Below are 21,644 nucleotides of genomic sequence, written 5' to 3'. Positions count from 1 at the left end.
TACTTTTTTTTTTTATTTCAGCAAGTTATGGGTGTACAGATGTTTAGGTTATGTGTGCTGCCCTTGGTTCCCCCCGCCCGAAGTCCGTGTTTCAAATATGTCCATCCTTATATTTTTGTTCTTCGCAGCATTCAAATTAAGAGTCAACATAAAAAAGCCATTATCATAGAGTTGATACAATTTTTTTATATTTTAAGAGTAAAATGCAAAGTGCTAAATAATATTGTCATCTAATAATATTTAATTTAGTGTGTATGTGTATATATTAGATACGTTTAAATTAATAATATTTTTACAAGAAGATTATTAAGAATACAGAGATGATAGAACTGGTAACCCAGGTGGCAGTTATTACCTCACCTGATATGAATTGTATTCATTTCTTAGGAAAAAAAATCTTTATTATGAAAATAAATTGTAAAATAAAATCCATAAAGGGGGTGGGAGAAGAGGTTGGATAAGAAAGATCAGATTTTTCTCAATGGCTAATATATGTCAGGTCTGTGCTGGGCACTTTTATATGTTATTTGACTTAATCCTCACAACAACTCTGAAGACCTTTTTATAATATTATCGTTTTATATATGAGAAAACTCACTGGATATTTAACTGATTTTACCACAGATTCCTTCTCAGGCTCGGAAGAGGTGTGGCAGAAGCCCAACTGACCAAGGTTCTTCTTTGACAGTTTGGTCAAAGTGGGTCACAGACCCAGAGGAAAATCTGGACCATGAAGGTTTTCTTAAACACAGATGACGCTGGTCACTGGGATTAAGAGGGACAAAATTATAGACTGTTGCCATCATGCGAGCCCGGACCTTCGTGCCAAGAGACTCGGATTACACCCCTGCTTCTTCCACAGATTTGATGTGTGATTTGGGGCAGCTTCCTTCAGCAGTATTACCTCATTTGAGAATAAAGGGATTGGACTAAAATACTCTCCAAGTGTTTTATGAGTTTTTCTAAAACTTCCTGGTTTAGATTTGCTCCCTCTTAGGAGACAGCCCACTCTTCAGGAAACTGCAACAATGTATGTGGAGCCTATCCAGCTGCCAGCTGCTGTTCCAGGCTGCACTTCGCAGAACCATCACGAACCCTTCCCTTCTGAGCAAAGGCTGTTCTCCAAGAAGCCTTGAAAGGAATGTGGCAGTGGCAAGAGTGTCCCCTCAGCAACCAATACTTCCCAGAATATGAACTTGTTAAAGCTTGATGGCTCTGCCTCGGACTCCAATGTACTGGCTTCCTTCTTCCTAAGATGTGCCTGGACTTCTCTGAGTGCAAAGCCGGAGATGGAGAATGGAGAGACACCCAAAAGAAGTAACAAGTAGGCAGCTGTGGTGGCTCACGCCTGTAATCCTAACACTTTGGAATGCGGGAGGATCACTTGAGGCCAGGGGTTTGAGACCAGCCTGAGCAACATAGCAAGATCCTAAGTTTATAAAAGATAGAAACAATTAGCCAGGCGTGGTGACAGCCACCTGTAGTTCCAGCTACTCAGGAGGCTGAGGCAGGAGGATCACTTGAGCCCAGGAGTGTGAGGCTGTGGTGAGCTATGATGATGGCACTGCTCTCCAGCCTGGGCAACAGAGCGAGATCCTTTCTCCCCCTAAAAAAAAAAAGTAACAAGTAGGCACTGAGTTTTCACAGGTTGTTTTCAGTTTATCAAGAGCTAGGGAAATGGGAAAATAAATTCTCTCCCAAATTCAAAATTAACATTATTATTATCAATAGTTATTGTCTACTTTTCATAAACTCTCTACATCCTTTCTCTTTAATTCTCCCAATGGCCATAGAGTGGAATTATTATTATCCACCCCCCATTTAATAGATAAGAAAACTCAGGCTAAGAGGAGCTAGTTGACTTCCTAACTCCACAAAGGAATAGGGAAAATGAATTCTGACTGTGACCGTGGGACCACGCGACTCACTCGTCTGCACGCAGCTCTTTTTCTCATGTATGACTTCTGTTTTGTGTTATTTTTGCAGACCTCAAAATATAGAAAGAGGAAGCAGAGGCACTTTTCATATATCAACTATCTGTAACTACAGAAAAATTCATATCCTGTGAAATCATAAGCACTGCACTGGGAAAGGGATAAAAAGTCTCAGAGGCTAGAGAGCAGAGCGGCAAGATCGATCGTTCTGGTGGGAACAGCCAGTGGGTGGTTCCGGCTGAGAGCTCCCCAGAGGTGAGCTGACCAACCAGCCACAACACACAGGACGGGGCTGTGAGAACAGGAACAGGTAGGTAACTTGGTTTGGATTGTGACTTTTGGGGGAGATTATGTGCTTTTGAACAGACAGCCAAGAATCAGATTCTCACCCTGTCTCTGCTCCTGACCACCTGCCTCCCTTGGCCTCACTTTGTTCACTTGCCAAATAAGAAAATTGGGTGAAACAAGTCTTAGGTTTCCCTAAAAATGTCAGGTGATGATTTTCTATAGTTCTCTGCATTTCCCTAGTGGGTCACTCAGTCTTACACAGAGCATACTCTCAACAAATACTGTGCAAATTACACTTGACTCCTGCATTAGGACTCCGTTGTTCTATTCTAATTCTGTAATACAGAAAATTGTGCAGAGCTGTTGACCTGCATGCCATGATTTGTCTCCTAAGTAGGGATTTAGCACCATTTTGAAAAGTGGTGGACCACTCCACTTCTGAGTCCACTTGGTGAATGTGGAAGGACAAAGCGTCTTCTCAGACTGTGGAGTTTGGAGATGAAGGCAGCAGTCTGGAGACTTCTTATGAAACATAGAGAATCTTGGTTATACGGAATCCCTACTGAAAAGTAGCAATATGTGTCAAAATTTAAGTATCATAGCTTTAAATCCAGTAAATCCACTTTCTGTTCATGTATGTTACTCTAAGGAGATGAATAGATGAGGCACCACAAAAGTGCAAAGATGTTCATTACAGCTTTGTTCACAGTGGTTTTTCTGCCTGTTAACATTAGTAACTACAAGACACCCAAGGGTCCTAGGTCATCATTCCTCATATCCAGAACTTTCATCTTCATATGGTTCTGAATACTCCCTTGTAAGATCCAACTCCTACTTCTTTCCAACTTGGAAACCTGCCCAACTGTGCCCTCTAGAATTTAGTGTCAGTTAGCAAAAACATCCTTATACCTGACTCTAATTTTCTTTAACTTCATCAAGACTCATTGATTATACCCCTTTTTCACAAAACCTCACTTTCTTATGTCCTCACTTCTTTGCTCACCCGGCCAAGATCCCGTAGTTCACTTCCTCACGTGAACGCCTGGTGATATCCTTCTTGTCCACAATGGATGGGGTACTAAGCATGCTGGCTTTCCATGCTCCCTTGATCCCCATATTCTGGGGACAGGCAATCCTTTGGGTGATGGAGAAAAACCTTCTTAAGTTCCTGCAAAGTCTAGTCCAAGGGTGGGGAAGCTTTTCATATTGGAAGGCCACATTAATTTAGCTGTAATCAAATAAGGCTGCATTCAAGAAACTTCAATTAGATATACTTAAAAATGTATATTATACATAAAAATGTACTATCAGATATACTTAAAAATCTGACTACTATGTGCTTAACAATTTTGAAAAAATGAAAAATCTTTGTTAATTTTGAACTTAACTAACCTTTTAATGACTTTGATGACTTTGTTGTGTCTACTTTTTGTTGGAAAACATTTGAATATTTGGTTGCAGCATGGAGGTCCGCAGTTTCAGTTGATTCTGTAAATGGGTATCAGTCATTTGTGATCTTAAGGGTGTCTTAATTTATGTTAGGTAGGAGAATGTAGATTTGCAGCAATAAGTGGTTGAAAAGCAAGAAAGCATTTTTCAGGCATGTTGCCAAAGGCATGGAAATTCTACTGCACTTTCCATATTTCAACTGGATCTTTCTTAGCATCAAACAATGACTTTAAAATGTCATCTACTGAGTGCTCAATCAATTCCATCTATAGTTCTTTAGGTGCTTTGGTGATATCAACTAGATGAGGCTGAAATGCTAATTTGAGTGTGTTGTCATGATTCTCAAACTCAGTGAACCTTTCATTGTAGTCTCCAATTAATAGGTCTGTAACAGCTGTGTATTCTTCAAATGATTCACATATACCATCCTGCTCCTTGATGACCTTTGTTAACTGGGGAAAATGTTCATGGAATTTCCTTTTGAAGAATAAGTGTTTTGAAAAAAGATAGCTTTTTTCAAAATGCTTGTTTTTTTTTTTTGCCACATATCATATATAGACTTAGTTTTACCTTGCAAAGAAATATTCAAGTCATTTTTATTTGACATGATATCAGACAGAAATGCTGCATTCTTATAGAAATCTTCTTTCAATAATTCACATTGCTGATTCTGTTCTTCATAAAATTTAACTATCTGTTCTCGCAGAGATAAAATTTTGGCTACCACCTGTCCCTGCAATAGCCAGTGCATTTTAGAATGATAAGGCAAATCCCACTGAATTATCTCATTGTTCAACTTTAGCATGTTATGAAACTGACGATGCCGTGTTGCATTTGCATGAATATAGTTAACAATACTTGTAACTTGTTGCAACGTGTCACTTAAAATGGTAGCTTTAGCACAGAGATTTTGCTGATGCAAGATACAATGAAAAAAAATGAGAGCATCTGGATCTGTTAATACTTTTTTTGTCTGTGCAATAAATCCTTCATGTTTTCTTGTCATGGAAGGTGCACAGTCTGTACATATACTCACTAAATTTACCAATTCAGTCCAACTTCATGACATTTATCTTGAAAGTTGTTGAAGATATCTATTCCCCATGTTCTGTTTGCAGGAGTGCCCAAAGTGAGTAACTCTTCGTAGCAAAGAAAATCTGTTATGACCTGAATGAAATATAAAACCTGTCCCATGTCAGTAGTATCAGTCCATTAATCCAAAGTAATTGAATAATATTAATGTATATTTTCTTTTTGAAGTATTGCATGAAGTTGTTTTGTTAAGTTGAAAACTGATTCATGCTGCGAATCAGTTATCGTTCTCCTTGAAAGAGGCAGTTGTTTGTCCTTTGAAATGATATCGGGGTCTAAGCATCCTACAACTTCGACAATTCATTCTTTCACAATTTCTGCATCCCTGAATGGCTTCCCTTTTTTCCAACTATGTAAGCTACTTTATACGCTTCTTCAGTGGCATTATTTCCAGGTCTTATTGCTGCTTGAAAGAATTGTCTTTGCTTTTGTTTTTCATCTTTTAATTTCTGCAATACAACCTTTTGTGCCTCTCCCTCTAATTTAAAATATTTGTGTTCCTTATGAGTGTTATAATGCTGATGAGCACTGAATTTCTTTAATGTTGATATTGCAGTGTCACAAAGTAAGCGAATCGGCTTACCTTTAACAGAAACAAGATAATATTGTAATTCCCGATCCTCATTAAAAAATCTGTATTCTTCCCTCAGCGTTCTCTTGGTGTTCTTTGACATGATGCCCTGTTAAGCAGACAGAATTAAAAAATACTGTCTAGCTGTGCAAGTATTCACAAATTCCACTTCAAACAGAAACACCGTCGTGTACCGTCATCAAAAGCTGGTAACAGACTGGCATACTCGACCCCCACAGACACTCACCAACCAGCTTTGTGGGGTAGCAGCGCTAGTCAGGCAGAAGACATTAGAACTAAATCATGAACGTAGCAGCTGTCCATTTAGCCCTTATGGTTTACTAATGCTCTAGTGGTGCTGGTTCATCTGGGAGGATTATTTCATTAAAACTTATTTTATTCTTTTGTATTTTAAATGTGTTCATTTTGAAAATAAAACAAAAATATAAAAGACAAACAAAATGTATTAATAAAAATAGAAGGATTTGTTCTGTAAAATTTGGATTCAGTCAAAAGACAGCACTTAAGGAATAAAAGGCCACATGTGGCCTTAAGGCTGCAGGTTCCCCACCCCTGGTCTAGTCCCTGGGAGGTTATGTCTGTTAGTAAAATCTTGGGAACTAACTGAGGTCACTGCCTCTTCCAGCATCTTCACCGTCATGCCGCTACAGCCCCAAACGAAGTGGAATTTTGACGCCTTCACTCCAAAGGGCACAGTTACCCCCCAAAGAGAGAAACCTGGACACACTTACCAAAAAGACAATGACCTGATGAATGGTCTTCCAAGAGAAGCCACAGTTCTTGGGGTAAGTCCATCTCATTATAAGGAGAACACTGAAGAAATTTATTGTGAATGTATCTAGATTACGGTGGACCTGGAGAAATCTTACACTCATTTCTGGCTGACTTCAGGATAATTGGAATATGAAGTGGAGTTTTTTGGGAAGACTACATCCTGCTCAGGCCTTTCTATAAACTAAGTAAAACTGCTAGGTCTTTTCCACTGGAGTGCTACACAGTTAACAAACTAGTGTCTCTTAATTTGTCTTCAGTATGGTAGAGATTTCTTATTTAATCATATAATTTTACTCAGTATGATTAAATGAGATGTTACTCTGAGCTAGTTTTCAAACATCTTGAGATGAGACAATCTGGACTAATCTCACTATATATTTTCTCCCTGTTCACATGAGTAGCTGTAAGACGCCCAAGGGCCCTAGGTCATCATTCCTCATATCCAGAACTTTAATCTTCATTTGGTTCTGAATACTCCCTGGTAAGTCTGTCCTCCTACTTCTTCCCAATTTAGAAACCTGCCCAACTGTACCGTCTAGAATTTAGTGTCAGTTAGCGTAATTATCCTTATACCCAACTCTAATTTCTTTAACTTCATTGAGACTCATTGATTATATCCTTTTCTCACAAAACCTCACTTCCTTATATGCTCACTTCTTCCCTCATGCAGCCAAGATCCTGTGGTTCACCCTCTCTCATGAACACCCTCTACAGCCATGCCCTCATCTCCCTATAGCATGCTCTTCAGGCAAATGGAAACATTGGTTTAATTCTAACTCTCTGCCCATTTGCCTACTCCACACCTGCATGCAGGCAGCTGACTTTGGCTGAACACACATACACACACGCGCGCGCGCACGTGCGTACACACACACAGACACACATATCACTTTAGATTTGTGACCATAACCTCAAATGGACTGTTAATGCTGCCTAAGAAGTATATATTTTTCATCCATTCACTTCCCTATGACTCCAGAACACTATTTTATACTTTTTCCCCCTCAAACCTTTAATGATTCTTCCCTGCCCTCATTCTCCATTGATTGCTTTGTTTCCTGTAACACTAAGAAAATTGAGGCAATCTGGAGACAATGAATGTCCACAAGCTGCTACACATCTCCAGTTACCCACATCTGTGTCCGTATATCCTTTCTCTCCTCTCCATTACTAGGAATAAAATCTCTATCTTCCATTTAATGATAACCCTCAATTTGTGCATTCTCTCCTATTTAAAACATTTTATTCATGTGGCTTCTTGAACATCACACCCTTCTGATTTTCCTCTTTCTTCCTTAGCTGGTCCTTTTTCATCTCCTTTACTGTTTTCAATTTATTTCCCTGATCCTAGAATTGAAATGCTACAGAGCTAGGTCTATGCTTCTATTCTCTTTCTATATCTGCTCCAGTGGTGATCTAATTCATTAATGTGGCTTTAAATATCATCTTCACTTATGCTTGAAAAAATAAGCTGTATTCTTTGCCTCGATCTCTCCTCCAAACTCAAGACTCAGATATTCGACAGCCTGTGAGCATCTCCACTTGGATGTCAGCTAGACATCTCTCCCTTAACCTGCCCCAGGCTGGAATTCTGATCTTCCCCCCAAGCCTACTCCTCTTACAATATTTCCCACCTCAGATCTACGTCAACTCCATATTTCAGTTGTTCAGGCCAACACACTTGGAGCCAACCTTTATTCTTCCCTTTCTTACCACATTCAAACATTCAAACTTGCAGCAGTTCCTGTAGGTTTCATCTTCATAGTACATCTAGAATCCGACTACTTCTCACTACCTCTACTGTCAACATCATCTCCCATGTGAATTATTGCAATATCCTCCTTATTAATCTCCCTGCCCTATTTCCTTACAAACTGTTCTCAAAATAGCAGGTAGAGTGGTCTTTTAAAATGTAAGTAATCTCTTTGCTCAGAATTACCCATTGGGCTTCCCTTTTTGCTCAGAATGAAAAGCCAAGTTGGTAAAAAAAAAAAAAATAGCCTACAAAGCGCTACATAGTTTGCACCTGCTTCCAGTACTTCACAGGCCTCATGTCCTGTTATTTTGCTCTTAACTCCTTTCTACCTTCCATGGAACTTGTCTGTGAAGGAAATAGTACATATAAGCTCTCCAATGGCCATGATATTCATTTGCTTTATTCCTTGGTTCCTGGCACACAAGAGGTATCCAATCAATATTAATTGTATGAATGGTTGACTTCTTTTGACTTTAAGTTATTTTTTCCTATATCTGCATCATCTTTTAATTGCATATGAATTAAATGGTGGGGGAAAGTGTGGACTCTAGATCAAGCTAATGGCTAAAATCCTAGTTCTTCCACTTGGTCATTTTGCTGGTTTATACAAATTACTTTAACTTCCTGTGCCTCATTTTTCTCATCTGTAAGAAAGATGAGATGAGTAGTGCCCAGAATGTAGAGCCTGTTCAACAAATGTAAACTATTGTTATTATTTGTATCATAAAAATAACTATTAAAATCCAATGATGAATAAAATAAGATGAATTGCAGCGGTAGAGACGACCTGCTCTATTTGATTTCAATTGAAATCAAGACCTTCATCAACACTCCCTGGAAAAGTTTGCTCTCCACCTAACAGGACTACTGTCCAGAAAACTTATCTCCTTATTTGTATCATAAAAATAACTATTAAAATCCAATGATGAATAAAATAAGATGAATTGCAGCGGTAGAGACGACCTGCTCTATTTGATTTCAGTTGAAATCAAGACCTTCATCAACACTCCCTGGAAAAGTTTGCTCTCCACCTAACAGGACTACTGTCCAGAAAACTTATCTCCTTCTACATTTCAAATAATTAAATAAAAAAGATTTGTCCAATGTCATCTTCAAAATAAAGTTATGTGCATGTGGTCACTTCCTGATTTTCTAGTTTAACAATCCTATCAAAAAAGAAAAGAGGTTAGTTATAATGACTTTGTACCTTGTAACATTTTTTTCCTTTTTAATATGACAAATTATAACTTATGTTTTTATACTCTTTATAATTCACAATGTGCGTGCATTCAAATAATGACTTTCATCTGTTGAAAGTGTGTTCTAGAATTTCCCCTCTTCTCTCTTGTAGACTATCCAGATCCTGTGTTGCCTGATGATTTCAAGTTTGGGGGTCATTTTGGTTTCTGATCCCTACTCCTCCCACTTCAGTCCAGCAGTTTCCAACATTTTGGTGTCTGGGTACCCATTTATAGGAGCTTTGTGTGTGAGTAGAATGGGGTGTCTGAAAGGGGTCATGCTTTGTAAATGCTAACGGGGTGCTTAGTCATGGAGTGACTCAGTCTTCAAGAGGCAAGGAGGCAGGAGAAGGCGGCCGAGGCCTCAACTTTCCCTCCATCATTGTTCCACATCATATTTCTCCTGTTCAAGAAGAACAGCAGAGGGGCTTAATCTGTGCTCCTGTGCGAGCATCCCAGAGAGGGGCTGGTTGGGACAGGAGGCAAGAGGGGAAGGTAACATAGTGGACATGCCATAGATAGTTCTTACCTGGCATTACAGCACACTCCCAGAAAGGTAGAAGATGTTTCATATCCCTCTTTGGAACTTTGATAAGGCCATTGGATTTGCTCCATTTTAAGAATAATTCACTTGTCAGGTAGGAGTGAGAAGGCCATTTTTAAAAAATAAAATGAGTACGATTGGCAGGTGCCACAGATTTGCAGAGATTTGGATTAGCAGTGGTAAAATTCAGGGGAAGCAGGGCACCCTTGCTGTGCATTCAGAAGTAGGTAATCCTGAGCACTTGAGAAACTCTGCTTGCTGCCTTCCACATAATACCTCATGAAGAAGGGCCCAGTGGATCTTTTTTTCAGAGAGTAGCCAGGGAAGACTCATGCCTCTCACAAGGGATCATTTCTTTTCCATGTAGTATCCTGTGCAGAGGAGAAAAAGGCACACATTCTGGGCAGACTATGCCAAGGCACCACTTCTGTGTGGATACGGTCCCTGTGTGGACACAGACTTTGCTGTCATGCAAGAAGGCCTGCTCCTGCCCCAAAGCACAATTTGTGCTTGACTTCTCTACATAAACAGTGGCTGTGGGCCCTGCATTTCCTTGGGGAAGCTAGTGTTAGCTCATGCTGACTCTCTCTGTCTGTGACTACTTAATACCCAAGCCGCAAGCTTAACCAACATTTCAGCTTCTCAGAGTATCTTCTGTCCATCAGCTGGATCTTTAATACTACTGGGATCAAATACTGACTTCGGGGGCTTTATGATAAAGACTTCACATCTGACACTGTCCTTCCCACTTCCCTCAACTCACAGTCTGACTCAGGCCGCTTATCCCAACAGTTTCGAGTCCATGTTTCTGCACCTTGTCCCATCAGAGCCTCTTTCTTAACTGCTTCTGTTGGCAGCTCCCATCTCCTTGTCCATCCAAGGCATTGGTCTGTCTCAATCTCCTTTCTTTCAACGCTGTAATTTAGTAATACTCTCCTTCCCATGTACACCTTCTATCCAGGGTTCCTCAGTTCCTAGTGACTTCCACTAAAATTACCCAACCCATCTGTGCATCTGCCTATTCTTCAATGTGAGCATCCTGAGGGGAGAAACCAGGTCTCTCTGTCCATATGGACCCAGACCATTCCTGCAGTGCTATCTTCCTAAAAATGTTCCAACATCACTTTTTGACTGAATGATTGACAGTAAGAGGGTGGCCACATTTCCACAGGACAATTGAACTGATCATTTCTCTCTTTTCTGAGCAGTTTGCCATTTCTGGATCTCTCTCAATTATCTCCGGAGAAAAATCAACTAAGCCCTTTGTAAGTATGAGGACCACAGAATCTCAGCTGGTTGGAACTGTAGGAGCCTTGGGGTTAATTCTTCTAGCTCCAAATATCCATTTTACAATTTAGGGACATGAAACTCATAACAGATCAGGGAGCCCAAGTTCTCCCGGCTGGCCCATTGACAGAACCAGGAGTAGAGCCCAAATTTCTTGCCTTCTAGAGCAATGCTCTTTCTCCTTCAAAATGGTGCTTCTGTATCATATCAAAAGCTTGGAGGTTTACCTCAGTTGTTCAAAAATTAGAAAGTTTTAAATGTATCATAGACTCTTTACAAGTTGCTACCTTGACTTTTAATAGGGTAGCCAACCACCACAGATAGGGCTACAGATCTTTCTTTCTTTTTCTAAAAAGCTTACCTCCTAATGAGGTTCTTTTTGATACCAAATGTCCCTCTTCCTAGAGTTGGAACTTCCCACTAATTGTAGCCCTTCAATGTCAGGTTGACCAACTGTCTCAGTTTGCCCAGAACTGTCTCAGTTTTAGCCCTGAAACCCCATATCCTAGGAAACTCCCCAGTCCCCAGGCAAACCAGGATGGTTGTTCACCCTACTCAGTGGCCATGGTAACAAGTTGTAACAAGTCCATGTAATATTTTTAATTTCCACTATTTAAGAAACTGAAATAAACCTCATCCAGTCAAATATCAGGTAGGGAGGCATTCATTCCCCTGCTCCTCTCCTGCCCAGAAGAGAACTTTGGCATCTCTTTCTGGGCAGGAGGAGACTATTTCCATCCAAAGACTCATCCCTGGTAATTGGATGCCCAAGGAAAGAAAAAAATCAGTTCAAAGCAAAGTGGGGGAGAATGATGATAAGCAAATTTGAGTCTTGTCTGAGGAGATTTGTAGAGAGTCCACAGGGTAGAGGCAGGGGGCGGGGAAGGGGATGTCTACAATGTCAGCACTGACTGCAGCACCGAACACAGAGCAGGACTGCGCTCATCACTGCCAACATCTCCCCTGACTTCCTCAACAGCTTTAGAATCATTCTATTGCCCTACGTGCCTCTAGAACATGGCCTTTGGTCCCTCCTGGGAAAGCCAATCTATGGCTTTGCCTTACCTAATGGAGCAGCTTCAGAAAAAAGGCAGAAGCAAGCTGGGGAAGTTGGAATACCTATCTCTAGGTGGATCAGGCCTGTGAGAGCCACATTCATCATACCATCTCCAGAGTCCTATTCTACATTTTGGGGAAAAGGGCTCTCCCAGGGAATGACGATTCATTTGCAAAGACACTGGTCTGCCAGGCTTCCAGCACATGCTCTTCCCTGTTCAAGCATGACTGGAGGACGCTGTTTGTGGGGAGGACTACCCCACCCTCTTCTACCCTGGCCCCATGCTACATGACTTCATGTCTGAGTCCCTGAAGGAAGAATAGCCTGAAGGCGCAGTGCCTTGGCCCCAAATTGCCACATGAGCAAGGGAGCCCACATTCTATCAGGTCACTCTAAGCATAGACTTCTCTTTCTGTGTATTCAGACATTGGGAAAACCACTTCTGAGATCAGCATGTTCCTCCTCCACATTTTGTAAATGAGAACACTAAAACCCAGAGTAGGAAGGAACTTGTTCAAGCATGCAGATGAGTTAGTGACAGAGTTGGGGTGCGAGCTCAGGTTTCCTGATTCCAAGTCCAGAACTCTGACCTCATCCAACACTGTGAACTCTTCAAAACCTGGCCCCCTAGTCCCGGGCTTTAGACTGCAGCTCCAGTCATCAGGAGCATATCCCAGCCTCTACACCATCCATGTGTCCTCATCCATGACCAGCCAGACCCTGTGCCTTCTTGAGTCAGGATGTGGCTTTTCCCTATGTCACCTTTGTGGGTGTGTGGCAGGGGAGAGGGAAAGTTGTATGGAGAGAAGCAAAGACTTTAGCTGCTTCCTCCCCCAACCCCTCCAAGGTTTGTGGGGAAAGTGGCTACAGTCTGATAATTTTTTCATTTGTGCGTGGGGAGAGAGAGAACACATGGTCTAAGCTCACACACCTCTGCCTCATGTTTTGCCACTTAGGAAGATTGGAGGTATACGCTTGTCATCTTGAGCAAACATTGATTGTCAATTGAAGGTCAATGACTTGTCAGCTGAAGGTATATGCCTATGTTCCCACAGGCCTGATTACTTTACAGATAGGTATTCTAACTTTTCCAGTTTGTTCTGCCTTTTCTCTGAAGCTTGTCCTTTATGTAAGGCAAAGCCATAGACTGGGTTTCCCAAAAGGGACCAAAGGCCATATTCTAGGAGCCCCTAGGTGGAAGAATTATTCTAAGGCTGTTGAAGAAGTCAGGGGAAATGCTGGCAGTGATATAAGCAGTACTGTCTCTATCTTGAGTGCTACAGAGAGTCAAGGGGCCAGAACCCCTCTCCCTAAGGAGGAATTATTCATGTAATCTCTTATGCAACAGGCATTTAACCAATTCTATCACGTGCTGCACTAAATAGTACCAAGGGATACGAAGATGAATAAAACACAATCTGTGCCCACTCGGAGTACACAGAGGAGGGAACAGACACAAGAAAGCCCCCATTGCGGAACAACGGACAGCGATGGCAGCACCAGGTGCTGATTCTGCGATGAGAGCCCAATGCAGAATTTCTCTTCCAGACCCTGAGCAGCCTGACCTCAAATGCAGTGAGTTCCCTTACTGCTGGGGCAGGCCTCTTCCTCCTCGCTGATGGCATGGTAGACGTGGGGACTGCCTTTCAACACCGTGACTCAGAAAAGGAGTATCTATCCTCACTGCCTTATTCGGAGTACTATTATCCAGTGTATGAAGTCAAGGATTGTCTCTTGAGCAGTGCCAGTCTAACAGTAAGTAGTTTCAGATTGAATATCCTGTCATGTGAAATCTCAGTGTCTCCCCTTTACGTAATCTCTGCTTTTTCAGCAGTCTCTGGTCCTGTTGGTCTGAATGCCTGGAGGCAGACAGAAAAAAAAATAATGTGGCCGGACGGGGCCCATCAGGAGACTGCATGATAAGGGGATGTGCTGTATAAAGGCAAAAAAGGAAATCAAGAAGGGCAGTGGAGAGTCTATCCCTTCAGAGGTCTTTCTTCAATAATAAAATTTCCAACCACAATAGGTTTTGCTCCCACAGTACCCCCTTTGTTGAGCAGGCATTTTTTTTCTCAAGGCAGGCAGAAATATTCTTTTTTATTTAAATTTGGTATTATCTTTTTTTGGTTCCTTTCCTGGAGTTGAAAGTCCCTACCCCTTGGAGATGCTTGTCTTCTGATCATCCATGAGTCGAGGGCTAGGAGAAGCCCCACAGTGCAATTTCTTCAAATGCATGCCTGTGTATGCTGCATTCAGTTAGGCCCAGAACTTGAACTTTAAGCCCAAAAGCACTATTATGGTGCTTTGTCCCTGCAGGGCTGACAGAGAGTAGGGGAGGCTGGGAGATGGCTTACCAATGGATTTGAGTCCTCACAGAAATGTCAACATCTCTGGGCAGCATTTTATTGCCACTTTTCCTCAGGAGTTGATGGTTACCACCTGTTGATGGTGATAAGCCTGGCTTAGTCAATCCTCCAAATACAGGATCATAGTGTTAAAACCATAAACCTGTGGCCTTTTAAGGAAAAAGACGTCTTCTGGGACTCCTTGTAGTAGGAGCAGGGGGAACCCAAGGCAGTATCTCTCATTCCCTTAGCTCTGTCTCACAAATCTCAGAGAACATGTGCAGGTTTTCACACTCACAGGCTGCTGTGAGTTTGCCCATGTGACCCAGAGGTTGTGAAAAGCAAGCCCTTTGATCCAAGAGCTTAAGGAAGTAGAAAAGCATGGGGACCCCTCTAGGAGGGAGATAGTGTAACCCCAGTGCAGGACAGACGTCAGGCAAAGCAAGGAAGGTGGAAGAGGCATCCTCCTTGCTGGGATATTGGGGGTTTAATTGAAAGAAGAAATAATTTTATTTCATCAAACTGCCTCCCACTCTCAGATAACTAGAGCCCAAAAGAACTTCCTGCAACATCAGAGAAGTTGCAACATGGCAGACTAAGCGAAATAACCTGTACGAAAGTAAGGAATTTTAAAAATTAAAAAAATATATATTCAGAGTTGGAAGAAGAAAAAGGAAGGGAGAGTGGAAGGAAGGAAGAAAGATGTCTTAAGTTCCAGAATCTAGGAAGGATCCTAAAGCCAATCATCAAATGAGAGCTGAGGCCAGCAAACCAGGGTAGTTTGGATGGAAACATTGGTGTTAGAGGCCAGGATAATGGAGTTTTAATGCCCATGCTGGGATTTGACATCCGTCAGGCCCATAGAGCTCACACTGAGTACCCTGTAAAAATGTTAAAAGCTGAGAGTGAATATTTAGTCAATTTGTGAAAATAAGACAGGAAAAACTTTCTGTCCAATATCCCAAGAAGCTGATCCTTGCTATCAGCTCATCAAGCCTCGTGCAGGTGTGGAATCCAGATTCATAATTACATTTAAAATTAGGGAACCTCAAATAAAGGGACTAACTTAAAAACTGCTACTGGATCTGTGAAACTCCTAAGGTTCTAGCAGAATCAAACCTAAAACCAATATCTAGGGAGACATCCATAAACCCACGTATCAAAGGGCCCCATTACCACCACCACCTACACACTGAAATTAGCTAATAATAAAAACATTATGAGAAACAATAACAACGACGCCATGGGAAACAGCAACAGATGGGAAAACATGAGAGTTAGTAGCCCAAAAATTGGATATAATATAATAATTCGAATGAAGCTATACTGAAAATATATCTTAAATGATTAAAATATAAAAAAGTAATTGAAACCAAAATGAAAGGATAGTAAGAAAAAAGTACAAGTAGATTTGAAAAAGAACTAAATAGCATGATGGGAAATGAAAACTGGGGTCTTTAAAGTTAAAAACTCAGCAGATCAGTTAAACAGCAGATTCACTATATTTGAAGAAACAGTGAAATGAAATTTGAGTCTGATTAAATGACACAGAATACAATGCATTGAAATAAAACATTGGAAGTATTGCTGGAGCTCTTACTGAGAGGTTCAAAGGCATGGAGGATAGAGGGAAGTGAAAAGTTCAACACACATCTAATATGAGTTCCAATGGGAGAGATGGGAGAGAGGGAGTATGCAACAATAAATAACAAAATTGTTCGGAATTAAAGAAAGACACGAGATCTCAGACTGTAAGAATGCACTGAGAGCACTGCAGGATAAACAGAACCAAATACATATCTGAACATATTACCATGACAATAAAATGCACCAAAAGCAAAAAGAAAATAATAAAAGCAACCAGAGATAAATGGCGGATTACTCTTATCTGTCATTATGTGGGATACCAAGGTTATGAGATGAGACAGTCATTGCATATTTGCTTTCTTCTATCTGTAAGAGAAAGCAGAAAAGAAGATTAGACAGTTTTCTCTGTTCCTTTTTCTCTCCATTGCTGGAGCATCCCCCAGGCTCCTCTCAGAGGCACAAGGGCTAGCTCGTGTCGGGTACTAACTATTTGCTTCCCGATTTACAGGGTGTTCTGGTGGTGATGCTCACATTCACTGTGCTGGAGCTCTTACTAGCTGCATACACTTCTGTCTTTTGGTGGAAACGGTTCTACTCCAACAACCCTGGGGTGAGTATGCCGACATGCTGCATGATACTCACTGCATCCCAGGTCTGAGCTATGATGATCCAGGCTCAAAAAGTGGTAGAAAGAGGAGTCAAGACTTGGGCATGAGATGCATGTGGAAGGTGACTTTTATAGTAAAAAATGAGTTCAATAAATGGGCTCCATCGTAAGGACACTCTGGTCATGTGGGATCAGCTGGTGCATACTAGGCAGCAGACCAGGTAGAGAGTTGCTTAGTGTGAAGCTAGTTGGCTTTAGAGATCACTTGGCCCAACTCTTCCCAAAAGAACCAAGGCTTGGATAAAATTATGTGGAGAATGAATGATACGGACTAATGGTCTGAGAATGAGAACTTGCTTCCCCTCACTGTTACGAACGCAACCACCCGCCCACGGGAGTCTCCAGGACCAAGTTCCCTTGTTAACATGATGAAATTTTACTAGGACTTCCTGGTTCTCTTTATGCTTTCCTGTGCTCTTCCTTACTTCCTCTTAGCTCGTAGTATTATAATTTCAAAATATTTTCATTTCCTCTAAAAGCTTGTTTGGTCTCAGGAAACAAAACCCCAAAATGAAGGCCTCAGAAACAGCCTTAGAGGCAAACATTTTTCTCTCACCTTCTCCTGTCTTCCTGCCCTTTAGTCTCATTCTTCCCTGAGGCTAGGCCTAGAAACCATTAAGAGAATCCTCTTTCCCAAGGTAGATCGTAGAAACCAGAACCTCTTTTCTCGTAAGCCAGCCATAAAACCTAAAAATATTCTATGTGAAAACTGGCCGTAAGGAAATTATCTGACCTACCTTGTTTTACTATAGGTCATAAGATCCCCATTCCAGAGAGGGAAGGAATGTCCTCAGTGAGGCCAGGAAGAGTCATACAGGACTTGCTGGGTCTTCCCCCTCAGTCTATTGGCATTAGATCATACCCTTTTTGTCCAATCACATTTCTGTACAGCTGCCCATACTTTGTTGAACCTAACCATAAAAACGGACAAACTTCCTTGTGTCTTTGGTTCTTTATTCTTAAGGCTCTCATGTATCCAAGTTAAATAAATGTGTATGCCTTTTGTCCAATCCATCTTTCTTTTGAAGTTGATTTTTCAGCAAAACTTCAGAGGGCCAAGGCTTTCTTGGCTCCAACAAGCTATAGCAAAAACCAGAAAAAATTTTGGGGGGATTTGAAAGAATTATGATTTAACTGTGATCCTATCAGCAAATAGTAAATTGATTAGCAGGCTGGAGAATAGCAGTTTTTGAACTAATATTGCTGCAATTATATATTATGGTAAAGTTGAAAGAGCTACTACTGTACAAAATTTGGGGAGAATGTGTTATGAATATCAAAAAACCTCCAATATCAATGTTTAAAAACTACTAATAAATTTTATCTTTTCTAGAGTGAATTTTCCTTGCCTTAGTCATGAGATCATATCCAGCATGCCAGAAAGAGTTCTTCAAAGTAATAGAAATGAGCAACTCTTGGCCTCAGAGGAAAAAGGAAGAACAACCCAGCACCTACGACAAAGTGTAGTTAGACTTTTCTGAACTCTCAGCCATTTCAGATATTGTGCAATAAACTTAAAAAAAAAAAAAAGCTTTTGTTTTGTACTTGTTCAGTATGAGTCATTTAATTTCTCTTGGAAATAATTTCCCAGAAGCCCACGTCAGTAAAATTTTATTAACCAGTCTTCCAAAATGTCATAAATTTTATAAACTTCTCCAGGTAAAGTGAGCAGAAAGTGACTCATCTCTCTCTACATAACAGAAAATGTGAACTCTTGTGATAGTGTGAATTGGCTAAGTCAGGTGGCTACACAGGCCCTGTTTCTACACTGTTTTGACACTCACATTGCTTAAATATTAGATATTAAGAATTGTAAGAACATTTTTAAATAAAAGTACTTAAAAATATATGGCTCTTCTCTGTCTCATTTAGTGACTTTATTCTTAAATATCAGGATTCAAAGACTATAATTAAATTACTCTCTGCTTGGCCTTTTTTGCAGACATTTGGCATTTTCTTTCCTCAGGAATTTTATAAGTTCAGATCCCTCTGTCTGGAATGATTGTCTTGCAAGTATTTCCATCACTTACCTTCTCACTTCTTTAGGTCTTTCTTCAAATCTCTCAACCTCAATGAAAATGTCCCCATGACGCTACACAAAATTCTAACCTGCTTTCACTTTCACTTGCTTATTTTTCTCCATAGTACTTACCACCACCCGATACACTACACATTTTATTTATTTGTTTGTTTATCGTATGTATGCCTCCACTGGTCTGTAAGCTACATTAGCGAACTCACTACACCCTGCTGAGGTTTTCAGCCCCTATTTGTCTGTTTGCAAATACATGAGTGTGTGCGTGTGTGTGTGTGTGTGTGTGTTTGTGTGTGTGTATTTTAAACTGGGGACGGAGGACCTCGCAGCTTTCCCTTCTTCCCATAAGCCAAGAAATGCAATAAAATTATATTTTATCCAGGGTCTGCGTCTTATTTGTTTGTTCAGGGTTTTTTGTTTGTGTGTTTGTTTTTTGTTTTAGTTTTGGTTTTTGCTGTTTATAGAAAGGTCCTGCAGAATATCTGGTCTGCCAAACTGATGGAAGATGCAGTTAGGACACCGCGCGTTTCATTTGCCACCCATCCCTGCCCCACCAGCCAGGCCGTATTTTCCAAATGACCTGACTATCCACTTTAGTTTCTAAACTCAAAAATTTGGGAGTCATTCTTGAGTCCTTCCTTTGCCTCACTCCCACATTCACTTTGGGCAACCAATCAGGCAAGAACCACTAAAAGGAAAGTCTACTAACCTCATAGCAAGAAAAGGAGTGGAAGTTCCAACCAAGTCCAAGAAGATATCTAACACATAGACCAGAAACTTGAGTTCTGCCTCTGAATTTAAAAAACAACGTAGTGGCTGAGACACACACACTCAGATCCTTAGCACAGTGCTCCTTACCACAATCCTGCCTCCCACCTTAGCCAACTGGAGCAAGAAATTCTCCTTGCTGGCCCAATGAAGGAAGCAGCCTTACTGAGGAAGCAAGGAACTGAGGGTGTCCTCTAGGATCCGATGACAGCTTCTAATCTCCAGCCAGCAGAACCCAGGGCCCTGAGTCATACAATCAGTCATACAAGGAAACAGATTTTACCAACAACCTGGATGTGCTTGGAAGTAGGTTTTCCTTGTTTGAACCTCTAGATGAAAATATAGCCTGGCTGATATCTTGATTGCAATGATTGCAGTCATGTGACACCCTGAGCAGAGGCACCCACTTAAGCTGTGCCTCAACTCCTGATCCATAAAAACTATAAGATAGTATATGTGTGTTGTTTTAAGCCACAGAATCTGTGGTAATTAGTTATGCAGCAATAGAAAACGAATACACACAGGATTATTGCATGAAGTCTGGAACAAGAAAAGGTGATCTTTCAGCCAAGTTCAGGTTTTCAGCTCCACCACTTACCAGCAGTTCCCTTGACTTTAAAATGGGTATGATTACAGAACCTACCTCCCAAGGCTGTTGGGAGGGTGTCATAGAAACACATGCAGAAGGATGAATGTAATGAGGAAATACGTATCTCATTTTATTTACAGAAGCACACACTAAGTGCTGAATGTTACTGGTCAAACTCAAGGAAGGATGGTCAACTGCAGGTTGAAAGCACTCAGAGAATGTCACCCTACGTGTGGTTGTCCCCTGAAAACTCTGCCATTTTGCCTTTCAATGGAATAGCCTAGTTTTTGCCCTGTGGTCCAAGTCTACAGATTGAAATATTAGAAAATCAGAAAGAAGGAGAAAAGAGCAGAGGCTGACAACTATAATCTAGTTGAAAAGACAAAATGAGATGCATTTGGAAATATCCAAGATGTTTCTCCTGCTTAATGTGAGTAATTCTTTTCCATCATTTTAAAGGATAAATATTATATATATTAGATAAACTCCCATCCAATTTCCTAAAATATAAGTAAAAGGCAGTAAAATATCTATATATGAGTAAGAAATTAACATTGTAGATTAGAAAACATTAAAATATTTTAATTTCTTGATCAGCACATAATCACAATGGTTATTTGTTTGCAGGGTGTGGCTGCAGCACCATCTCGAGTGTACTTCCCTTTTATTGACACAGAATGGTTTTTAAAACTTCTCTACGTTAATGTGATAGTCTATCAATTCTGCTTATAATTTAAATATAAAAGTGCCCCATACTTGGTTTTGTTTAAAATGTTGCATTGCACTTTAGGTACATAAATTAAAATATGCGTGAATAAACATTGACAGAAAAATGTCGTATTGAGAAAGACTTATCTTCTCTGAAGTTTGGCTGTAAAAAACAAAGAGGTGTTCCATCAGGAAAAAGTCTGTGGAGAAGATAGTCTGCAATTATTTCTATACATCTGTGCTTCCCAGCCTGGAATAATTTTGTCCCCAGAGGACAATTGGTAATGTCTGGAGACATGTGGTTGTCACAACTGGATATGTAGTGCTAGCATCTGATGAGTGGAGGACAAAGATGCTGCTAAATATCTTATAATGTACAAAACAACTACCCACAACGAAGAATCATTGAGCCCAAATGCCAGCAGTACCAAGGCTGAGAAAGCCTGCTATCCGTGGTTGCCACAAACCAGGAAAAACTCAAGATAATATTTATTTACATTAGTTTTAGTTTTGTGAAACCATTTACCTTCATGATTTCATAGTTGAAATTTTCATAACAAATATATGAATACGAAGTATCAATGTGGAAAGCAAAATTCCAAAAGGTATTTTTTGTCATTTTAATTAGTATTTGTATAGTTTAAATCAGGAAGGATTTGAATAGAATTTAGTTTTACTTGTCTTTCTGAAAGCTAAAATAGCTTCTATGAAAGTGGCAACTACATACTATAGTTTCTCTATTGCTGATTTTTTTAACTTGAAAACACAAAGAGTATATATCTTAAATGTTCTTACCACAAAAAAAAAAAGTTAACTATGTGGAGGTGATTGATATGGTAATTAGATTCATTGTAGTAATGATTTCACAATGCACATGTATATCAAAACATGTACATTATAAATATATACATAATTTTTATTTGTCAAATATACC

At 40.3% G+C, this 21,644-nt stretch overlaps 1 protein-coding gene across 1 annotated transcript; it reads left to right on the top strand.

Annotated features, from left to right (window-relative positions):
* The first annotated feature begins 5,993 nt into the window (after window positions 1-5,993).
* MS4A7 (membrane-spanning 4-domains, subfamily A, member 7) lies at window positions 5,994-18,125 on the top strand. The gene is made up of 6 exons (XM_012643910.1): window positions 5,994-6,140; window positions 9,237-9,371; window positions 10,876-10,932; window positions 13,560-13,766; window positions 16,452-16,553; window positions 17,944-18,125. Exons 1-6 carry the CDS (start codon window positions 5,994-5,996, stop codon window positions 17,962-17,964), a joined length of 669 nt encoding a protein of 222 aa, XP_012499364.1. The 3' UTR covers window positions 17,965-18,125.
* The last annotated feature ends 3,519 nt before the right edge of the window (window positions 18,126-21,644 follow it).

The sequence above is a fragment of the Propithecus coquereli genome, unplaced genomic scaffold (genome assembly GCF_000956105.1).
Source record: "Propithecus coquereli isolate 6110/MARCELLA unplaced genomic scaffold, Pcoq_1.0 Scaffold202, whole genome shotgun sequence".
NCBI lineage: Eukaryota > Metazoa > Chordata > Mammalia > Primates > Indriidae > Propithecus > Propithecus coquereli.
Note: the sequence above shows the minus strand (reverse complement) of the source record. Positions and strands in the feature narration are given on the sequence as shown.